Genomic DNA, 11,233 nt, shown 5'->3' on the forward strand with positions numbered 1-11,233 from the left:
GGTAATGTAGAGCTGATAAGTTGATGAGGAAAAGAAACAATGTGGTAAAAGTAAAGGCCCCTGTGCTCTATTTCACCAAGGAAGAGAAATGAGGACAGAGCAGGAACAAACTGAGGGAAAATGACATCCATCTTTTTAGGCTCTCAAGCTGGTAGCGACGTGAGAAATTTGGCCACTAAGCACAGGACCGACACTGAATTCTCAAAATTTTGCTGCAGAAGCATGTGATACTAACAAACATAAACCATCGTATGTCATGGTCACGCAATATTTCCGCCTACTCTCTATTTACATCATGGCTGAGGCACTCAAAAAAATTTAATTGTTGATAATGGTTGTGTGGCCTGGACTCGGATTTCATACTGTAGAGACTCACAGTTCCTTTTTAAACACTTTACAAAGTAGTACAAGAGACTTAAAAAGTCCACAAAGTAGATAATAAGTGGTGTTGTAGAGTGGTTAAGCAGAGAACAGTGCATGAACACAAATCCTTATTTTATTCTTTTATTTATTGGTGGGAGGGGTGTAAAACAGAGAGGGGAGAGCTGCAGGAGGATGGTTTTATATTTTTTAATTGTCTGTTTTTTTCTACCTAGATTTTTTTACTACTGAATCATACTGGCAGCACTGCTTGGGGCGATCGTGGCTCAAGAGTTGGGAGTTCGCCTTGTAATCGGAAGGTTGCCGGTTCGAGCCCCGGCTTGGACAGTCTCGGTCGTTGTGTCCTTGGCCAAGACACTTCACCCGTTGCCTACTGGTGGTGGTCAGAGGGCCTGGTGGCGCCAGTGTCCGGCAGCCTCGCCTCTGTCAGTGCGCCCAGGGTGGCTGTGGCTACAACGTAGCTTGCCATCACCAGTGTGTGAATGTGTGTGTGAATGGGTGGATGACAGGATATGTAAAGCGCTTTGGGGTCCTTAGGGACTAGTAAAGCGCTATATAAATACAGGCCATTTACCACTGTTAATAGTGGCAAGCTAGGATATCATTGACCTCTGTTTTTGTCAGTTGCAAATTTCAAAATAAGAAGTTCAAGATTTGCGGTGTGAACTGGGTCAATTTAGTTAACAACTTAAATCAAATGTCCTGCTCCTTTTTTTAACATAAGCCGTGGCTTTTGTTAAGTGTATTTTTAGTCAGATAATACATGAAAGTTTTTCAGAAGAAAACTTGAAACTTTCTTGCATCTTTCTAAGCCTGGGTTCTCAGTGGCAGTCTCTGGTAACATGTTGTGTGGCCTGCAAGCACGACAAGGAAAGACTCCACCACTGTGTATTTAATTCATTCAACAGTCATGTCATATTATAACAGCACAGAATGAAGCCAACGGATCATGTCTCTTCAGTATTAACACTTCTGTTCACGCCATCATTGCAGACTCAACAGTGCCAACATACACAAATACAGCTGGAGTCAGAAAAAAAACAGCCACTCAACTAAAGGCTGAAAAACCACAATGTAGCACAACAATTACACCTGCCAACATAAACCACCATTGTATAAACAGGAACATTACAAACACTAACTAAAAGTGACTGATGCATTTTTTTTCTGCCTCTCTGTGTTATGTGACTCAGTGGCTCCGTAGTGTAGTGGTTTACATATTTGACAAACAAGTGAAAGGTCTTTGGTTTGATTCCAGGAGGATCCACAAATCACTTTAGGGTTCGATCAGAGAAAGAAATCTGGCATAAAACATTTGCCAAATCTAACATGAGGCTGTGGCTGCTGTGGCGAACCCTTGTGAGAGGGCAGCAGGCCAAAATAGCTCTCTCTAAACTGCCATTCAGCACCCAGAACTTAGAAAACCATGCTCTAAATCAACTTTTCAATCAGTTTCCTGTATTTGAAGTTCTATTTCATGTGTAGGGGGAAAGAAGGAACTGCAAGAAATGAACTTGATAAGTCTGCAAAAGAACAAATCTGTCCACTTGTTTCCCCGTGGATAAGCATACATGGGTAGTTGGTAATAAATCTCTGGCTGTCGAGTTAGTAGCTTATCAGCATTCTTTAGGGCCTTCCGCATATCTGCATAAGACCAACACCATCATTAATCAATGCTAGCATAATACACCAAAGCTAATTATTAGAGAACTACTTTAATGTAGTTTTAAACAATAGCTCTTTGCTATAAGGTTTGGTGAAGACATATACATTTCCTACATACTGAAAGGTATGCAGATGTAATGCCCAAACCCACTTTCTGATTTATAAAAAATAATATTAAATAGGGTTATATTTGTATCGCCAGTACAAATCCAACTGGATTACAGTGCTACACCAAGCTGTTATCAGTTTGTTGCTTCTTAAATTATGTAACTGTAACATTAAAAAAGCACCAAACTGGAGTGTTTTTTGACACATAAACGTAACAAGAGAGTAACGAGAACGTTTGGAAACTCAACCACTCACACAGAAGTTGAATGAGTTACATTTCTCGTCAGGAGGTGTATTCTACAAGGATTATTTATGGGGGATGTGATCAGTGACCCCAAAACGCTTTGTCTGTGTAAACTGAGGTTCTGGGAAAGACAGAAATAGACACCAGTCACTCGGAATAGATCATGATGTGTTTTTTCCACAAGGCCTGAATATAAATTACTTAAGGAATAAGTGAATCTTTGAATCTCCTTTTTTTTCATTTAATCAAACCAAATTAGAGGAGAGAAGAAAGAACAAAAACTTTTGCCAAATTCTTTTGATGTAGGCAGGAAGTCAGTAAACCACAACCAGATGAATTTTCCAAGCAGCTGTTCAAGCAGAAGTAGTTTGTTTGACTGATGAGAAGTTACAACCAGGAGCTAATAGATACCAGAATAATGCACAGACAAGTTTTTATGTTGATACTGATATAAATAATGGTGAAGCCTTCTTTAATAAAAAATAAATAAATAAATAAATAAAGACCAGAGTTTCTGGGAGTTTCTGAGAACAGTGTCTTTGGTTTTTCATTATTAAAAGGCTTCACTTTCTAGAAGTGTTATTGCCGTCTAGTCTCAAAGCAGCTGTCCTCATCCCAATTTGAAGGGATGATTTCCCTTGGCAAGAGGGCCTTGCATTACTTTGACGATATTTATTCTTTATAGTTATGAATATATGGACTAGAGGTTATTCTGTTATTTTGTTGACTCGTGTTCAATAATGCAATATGTTTTATATGAGTGAAATATATGGATATTACATCATTAAAAATGAATAACAGACAATAGCTCTTTCTGCCCTGTTCATAACATGGCATGACTTTGCTAAAGACAAGGTACAGTACACGTGTAGGGACATAAAATAATGAACAACTTAAAGGAATAACTGTGAAGCAGCAGATGCGTTAAAATCTGAACATTCATTAAGTTTCAAAAATGGAGAGTAGTTTTTTATGTAAACAAAGTTTTCCAAAAGTTGGAAAAAAAGCACAAATATCTATAATCATCCATAATCCATATCCATAATTGTAAACCTGGGAGAAGTTAGCAGATGTTTGCCTGAAGACCAGAGATTACACGTTGGGTTTTGGGTGTTTTCTTTTTTTTAAAGGAGAACATTTGTAATGCAACATCATCGTTACTGCTCTGTGACCAGTGTTGCACTAAACCCCAATGAGATGCATTGTGGGGGGGTTTATCTTCCATTATAGCACATGAGATGGAGTATACTGTTGTACTGTAAAAATGTATCTATATGCCTCAGTGACAAAATCCTGCAGGCATATTTTACTTTGAGGCTGGATATGTTCAATATGATACCGTAGTGTGTAGGTCTGATAGTTGTTTTCTCCACTCTTTTCCTGCAAACAACATCTCATCCATACCACCTCTCATCCACAGTACAGCAGCAGGTTTGGCTGTTTTCCCAAACAATCAGGACCATACACATAACTACTCATGACAGACACAAGCTGTCCAGAGCCTAGCAGCCCATGTGTCTGGTGCTCTGCCTGGCTGGCAGTCAAGATATCAGGAAAAGGTGCTGACCCAGGCTATGGATTTCCACAATGTTCAGCAATTTTCCTATCTAAGGGAAAGGGCTTTATCGTGAATTTTAAGATTTTTTTTGAGAAATCTTTTCATCTTAGTTTTTCCTGCTTCACTTTGTGAAACTTAAAACCTTCCTGTGCATGTCATCTATTATAGTGTATGCCCATTTTATTATATTTATCTGGACTGGAAGAGTGAAAAAGTGGACCAATTAAGTTTACATCATAGACTTTAACAGCTTTAATAATTACACATATTACATAAAGAATTTATTTATCTCCTTGCGTAAAATGTCGCTTTGCTGCAGCTTTATTATAATTGTTTAATATTAAAGATGGTAATGTCTTCAGTGTATTAACATGAAATCCAATGAACCCAAAAACCTAAAAGGCAAATATACCTCTGTTTCTATCCAAGTGCAAAAAATAAAAAAAATTCTGCTGTCTTTAATACAAATACTGACCTTTCCAGATAACCATGACGCTCTTATCTAACAGAAAGGGGCAAATGCAAAATTCTGAAATTATTTCATGGAAAGACTAACACGACTGCAAACTGCAGAAGAGTACCCACAGGAAAGGAGTGATATTCAGGGGAGCAGGTCTCCCTGAGGGTGGCAGATAAAATTAAATAGTGGATTGTGGTGTTGTGGGCCAGGTATGAAAGGTCGTTGTGTGACAAAAGCTGCTCAAGGGATTTCACTGAGCAAAACATAAGGTCATGTTAAGTAACTGTGGGCCGGCAGCACCGAAGAGTGTTGTTCCTCAAACATGTGAAAGCGTCTCACTCATGAGCCTCAGTTTGCTCATTAGCAAATGTTAGCATTTTATTACACCAAACTAAGATGCCATGTTAGCATTGTGAGCATATAATAACATACAGAAGTCAGCATTTAGCTCAAAGCATAAACTGAAGCGCTAATGCAGCTGTAGATAAATTGCTCTTGTTGAAATATCTTTGTCCCGTTCCTCAAGAGCTTCCCTTCCATAAAAGTTTTGAAAAATAAACAGATAAATAGACTCAATTCGATTTATAGAAGATGGGACACCTCTGGGCTTGAGGGACTTTGGGGTTTCTCTGCAAAAAAAAAAAAGCTTTAAAATGTATGGAAGCCTACACTTAGAATCAATTTGACTTTAAACTCGCTTCATAATTGCATTTACTTTTTTGCAACTTCAATAAATCATAAAGTCCAACTACAAACTCTGAATTATAAGAAATACAATCTACTCTGTTCTGAAAAACCACCACTACATTAGCAGTGATAAAGTGTTGTGGTGTTATTGGATTCGACATGTGCACAGGTAGTATGTATGTAGTACGGAGAAAAATGTTGCCATAAAAATGGGAATTTGTGAAATATATGTCCAACATTGCTGTGCTTTACTGTGTTGATATACAGTGTAAACATACGCATCTATCAGTAAAATGAAACATAAAAACTGTAAGCCATCATTTCAGCGCAAACATTACATCAAGCACAGGTGCTACGCTGCCTATCACCTCCCCTCCAAAGGCCCAGTGGCAGCTTTGCAAATACACAGTCTGGGGGTGTAGAGAAAATATATAAACATCCAGGCGCATTTTATACAGAACCACACTCCACTCAGTTTATGGCCTCGGTGGACTACAAGATCAACACACACATGTTAGACTGGGTTGTTTGAGGCCAACGCCTGAGGATCTAAAATACTCCCAAACTTGGCCAGAACACTGAAGAAAAAGCAGATGTTCACTGCTCTCACCAGCTGCTGTGGAGAACTTTGGAGAAGCTGGGCATCATTGTGTATTAGTGTTACAGACTCATCATCTCACATGAGTCTGGAACAGCCAGCTGTAGAGTATTTCACAAGTTATATCCTGTAGTAAGACACAATACTTGAACCATATATATGTCTACATAAAATATATTCCATACTAAATACAACACAATATAGTCTTTTGCTTCCAAGACAGCAAAAGTCTAATGATGATTTTTAATGTTGACCCACAGACAAAGTAATATGCATAAGGAAAAAGAAAGACAGAATTTATGATTCTGGCATCATTCAAGCCTTTCCAAAACAACAATGCCAACAGCCACCAGTCATTTCAAAGCAGCAACTTTGCTAACAAATCTTGGTGTTTAACAAAACGTCGAGCTTGTAGTACCTGTCACTTCTGCAGAATTTACAAACTGCCTTGGGTAATTTCCTAGAAAACCCAATTCAACTTCCAGAAAAACTTGCATAATTTCATGCCAGTGGATATTAATGAAGTCTGCCAGGCACATTAGCTCATTAATAATATTGCAGATTAACCTATGATGAATTGGAAGACTGCACAATGGACTGTTCTGGCCCTGCTGTGACCAGTCTCTTATCTGACCTTTACAGATACAAGCAGCAGAAGACACGGGAGACACAGAGACCCTTGTGGGGCAGGACTAAGACAGCAGATGTCTCCCTCATAATGGAGAGGTCCATGGACCTTTTTACACTGTGTCAGTATCCAATAATAGATTATTTTAATTTCTACAGACACTTGAAGGAAAATTGGTCTTGAAAGCTTTAAAGGCTGGAAACACGGAGTTCTGTAGACTCGTAAAGCTGATTTTAACAGTGGTTTCTTCTCCACTGCCAAACGTAAGAGAAATCATAGGAGTGCATTTGAGGTGTCGCCTGTACATGAAGTATAGCTAAAACAGAAGAAACACTTGTGTCTTTTTATTGTGTTGTATTTAAATTGCAAGGGGTGAACTATATTTACAGGAACAATTAATGCACCATGTGAATGGAGATTCCATGACCCAGATTTGTTATTGTGCATAGGTGCATATAACATCAGTATAGTAGAATGAAGGGATTATAAGGTCAAAGGCAGTGTTTCTTCCAATAGCCCAGAAAGATATGATGAGCATATAAACTCCCACCCTCCAAACTAAAAAAGAAAAACTGTACAGCCTCTCCAACCTCCCACTAGCACTGCATTAACATCAGTGTAAACAGCAATGGGGTGAGAAAGATGAATGGTCCCGTCGAGCTTCAAGGAACCCTCAAAGTTCCAAAAGGGAAAATCTAAACTAAAATGTAGTTTACTGTATAAATTATTTCCACAAAGTGAGACTCTGTGAACATGAGCACATCTTTCTCTAAAGCTTCAGTCAAGCTACAAACCTCGAGCATTGTTAGGTGAGAAAATATGGAACTGCAGCAAAAATAAAGCTGTGGTGGAAAGTAAGTAACTAGATTACACTTTTAGCTTCAATTCAAGGGGCGTAAGAACGAAATACAGCAAGTCTTTAGAAATTATGGAACTTTTAGTACATTTATGTACATATTTGTTAGACAAACTAACATAATTTTAATATTTAGGATTGTTTCTACACTCGGATTAAGAGAGAGTTAATGACCGCCTGAGGAAAGAACACATGGACACCACCAGATCTCCTCCATTAGGATGACGCAGCCACCTTCAGTTGCTGCTTGTTTGTGGGTCTTTCTGCTCTCTGCTTTGTATTTAATAACGAAAAAGCTACTTTCTTGGGTTGAGATCAGGTGACTGACTTTGCCATTAAAGAATAGCCAATTTCTTTGCCTTAAGAAACCCTTGAGTTGCTTTTGCAGTATCCTTTGGGTCATTATATAGCTGCACTGCAAAGTGGCATCCCATCAGTCCAATCAAGCCTAATTTGTCTGAATCTGAGCAGAGAGTATAGCCTATACACTTCAGAATTCATCCTGTTCCTTCTATCCTAAGTCATAACATCAGTAAACAATAGTGACCCTGATCCACTGGCAGCCATACAAGCCTATGCTATAACATTGCCTCCACCATATGTGACAGATGATGTGGTATGCTCTGGATCATGAGCTGTCTCTCTCCTTCTCCGTGCTTTTCTCGGTGTAAGTTTTTGGTTTTTATCGGGTTTACTTTTTTATATATGAATTTGTGTATTTTATAATTATTGCTTGCTTTAAATTTCGCTTTAACTTAAACCAAATTGTTATGAAGCTGAAAAGATGTGCTAATGTAGAATCAGCCTTGCAAATTTGCCTGAAACATAAATGTAAATAAATCCGGTGACATCTCATCCTTAAAAACCAAGATGAGGTGGTGAATAGTGCACAAGTGGCTGGATGTTAAGAGCAATAAAAATATTAAATTTTTTTCGTTCTGCCTATAACATACTGCGTAATCATTAGTTTCGAGTGCAAATGTGGGCCACAGTCATCTGTTTTAGGATGCGTTTCACCTTAAACACAACATGAGACAGCACTGCTACTGAGAGCTGCTGAGCTGTGCTTCATATGGGACCATCAGCAGAACCGGTTCTCTCAAAAAAGCGCAAATGTAGCAAAGCTTTAGAGCTATTCATCTAGGTCAAGAGAATAAATGCAGTTGGTTACAATGAAACAAATTACAGAGTCATTCTACCAGCAGAATCATGAAGTGACACAGAATAATGATTTTCAGCATTCTCCCATATCTCTTACTTTGCCTTCACACATTCAAAACATACACACAGGCTACAGCATGTTCCCTCAGTAATGCATCAGCTGTTCTTAGTACACAGGTTGAAGAGGGAAGATTAAAAAGGGAAAGCTTGGAGAAAACTGGGGGTGGAGATGTATGCTGAAAGAATTGTGGTCATTTGTAATGGTCACGGGGCACAATAAAGAATATAGCGGATGTTGCTCCACAGAAGATATTAACATAGTGACCTGCGTTTAAGGTTGTAGAACAGACGCTCTACAGTCAGCATTGTGCAGGTGTGTTTGCATGAATCTGCATTTCAGCATGTGCCTGTGCATTCAGAGTGAGGAGGGTCAGAGATACCTCAACGGGCGCAGTGTCTGAGTGAATAAAGATCATTATTGTAGAAATGGAGATGGAAAACCGGGAAATGGCAAAAGAGGAAATCTAAAAAAAAAAAAAAAATGGGCACACTGGGAAAATAAGAAGAAAAAGGAAGAGTGATTAAAAAAAAGTCTTATGTCCAGCTGACACAGTGTAGCGTTTATGTGATTATTTTTCTGTCATTTAATGACACTTTGATTGGGGGTTTTTCTAAGACAGGAAATGTGTAGGAGTTCAGTTTTTTGGTATACCAGTTTGCAAATTTAACAGATAATGAGGAAAAAATTTAAAAAAAATCAATCAGTGGTCAAAATTGTGTGTACGCTGTACTTACTCAGAATTAGCCATGATCCTGGGTGATGGAGGAGATAGAGATGTGGTGGAGGTTGTCAAAAGGTTTCCACTCACTTCTGTCTGTTTTAGTGCTGCAGGTCAACTTCCCACCTGAGAGATGCTGCTTTCATGCTGAACCCTGAGAAGAATACATTCATTACAGTACAGTACATAAAGTATACAAGTATCCTTTTTAACAACTTATGGATATAAGTGTAAATGTAGGTAAAATCAGCCACACCTCAAATTTCGAAATTGTGCACGCACACTGTTAAACACTCTAATAATGCCAGTTTTAACACTGTCACAATTTTAGTGCACTAATTTATTTACCGTTTACTTACTCTAAATTGTCGTCTTTCTTTAATGCCTTGGAAAAATTTGAAATTTGGCAGCTTGCTTCCAACACATAACTCGTGGCCAACACATTTTATTATAGTGATCTGACATTTGATAGTGTATCAAACTGGCTTTCCAAATTAAGCTTCTTCACAACATAGTGATAAATATCTGTTGTGCAAGCCCTGCAAGTTTTCAAAAGTGGCAATCAGATTATAATATTTACAAATATTAATAATCTGAAGTCTACATTTTGTGCGGTTATTTAAACAAAAAGACTAGCAGAATCTCAAAAGAATACACAGTAAAACTTGTGCAAAAGTAAACTTTTGCTCAGTCATAAAGCTTTTATCTTCTCTTCTCTCTCAAATATTTAGCACTCCAACAGAGTTGGAAGCATGTCAGACTTCCCACGCTCCATCAGAGTAATAATAGCACCTGATATAAACCTGCACTGATTCACTTGCTGTCATGAGAGAAACTAAATGACAGTTGTGTGTGCAACTACTAACAGATCCACTCTGCACTTACATGAATTATGTGGCACGAAGGACCTACCTGTGTGAGATTTACATTGTTGACGGGTAATTGTGCCTCCCGCTGCCCCCTTGCTGATAGAAATGTCTCTCTCGGCGGTGATCAATGTAAGTGAAGCAGCAGCAGGCTCGCACGGTGTGTAGGCTGCAGCTATCCTTAGCACTTTTGCATTGGACGAGCACCACCACCGCCGCCGTTGCTGCTGCTGCTGCTGCTTCCGCTGCTCGGATTTCAGTGCAAAACCAAAGAGGGGCTGAAGCTCAAATGCAAGAAGCATCGTCACTCGGCAAGATCATATTAGCTGTAATTGTTATCAGAGCGGTGAAATAACGGCCCTTTAAGTGCAGCCTCCTCCTCGCTGAGATTGATGAGGCTTGATCCAGATCCAGATCCAGGTTCCGCTCCCCAGCCGAGGGTTTCCCCGGCGAGCGCAGCGGGGAACCCTGCGAGGGGAGCTGTCCAGGTGCTGAAGCGAGCCCCGATGAAGCCTCGGGTCTCTAACGACCCCCTTCCACAGCTGCAGCCGGGCAACGCAAAGCGAATTTCATCCAAAGGCCACCAAAACATTGACGTTTTTGTTCCGTAGACTGACAGTAGCCAGCGAATCGTGTGACATTTGCATCGCTCCGGTCACGACATAGCAGTCTAAAAATGTTGGCCGTGGGGTGGATGTGTGTGTGCGCGCGCGTGCGTGTGTATGTATGTATGTGTGAGAGAAAAAGAAAGCCTGAGAGTAATTTTTCTCAATTCCCGAATGAGGCCAATTTGAGAGCGGATTATCGCCACAGATGATTTTATTAGCTTTACGCCTGGTTGGTCGTCCCTCTCCGTGTCATGAGCGTTTTTTATGGTTTCCCAAAATAAAGATACTATGGGAATATAAATTGCCTTTACAGCAATTGGCTTAACCGTTTGTCATTCATCGGGATTAGCCAGTCGATGGTTAAAGCGCACATCAATCAGACTGAAGCGTCTCTTCCTTTATTTAAACACGCCTGGACGTGGGCTGCTGGAGATGTTATAGGCTGAGGTGCAATTTCAGGGTGTGCGCAAAAAACGAAAACCGGTGATCTAAATTAACTGTAGTTAGCCTGTAGTTACAACCGAAGACGGATGCTTAGCACCCAGTGGGCTCAAAGGATGTCTTTCAAAGATTCACAGTGCGTTCAAAAATAGTGGGTTTAAGAAAACAAGATAACAGATATCTATTTATATTG

General features: G+C 39.5%; 1 protein-coding gene across 1 annotated transcript in view; it reads right to left on the bottom strand.

Annotated features, from left to right (window-relative positions):
- The window catches only part of LOC146583063 (transmembrane protein 266-like), a 51,075-nt gene extending 40,226 nt beyond the window's left edge, over positions 1–10,849 (bottom strand). The window contains exons 1-2 of the mRNA XM_085266653.1: positions 10,038–10,849; positions 9,142–9,279 (exon numbers count right to left, since the gene is read on the bottom strand). Coding sequence (XP_085122779.1) covers positions 9,142–9,155 — 14 coding nt within the window. The 5' untranslated portion in view covers positions 9,156–9,279; positions 10,038–10,849. The remainder of the gene's footprint in view (positions 1–9,141; positions 9,280–10,037) is intronic.
- Positions 10,850–11,233: the final 384 nt, after the last annotated feature.

This window comes from Mchenga conophoros, linkage group LG1, assembly GCF_057382185.1.
Source record: "Mchenga conophoros isolate Kocher_MC1m ecotype Shallow Benthic linkage group LG1, M_conophoros_male_GT1.1, whole genome shotgun sequence".
Classification (NCBI taxonomy): Eukaryota; Metazoa; Chordata; class Actinopteri; order Cichliformes; family Cichlidae; genus Mchenga; species Mchenga conophoros.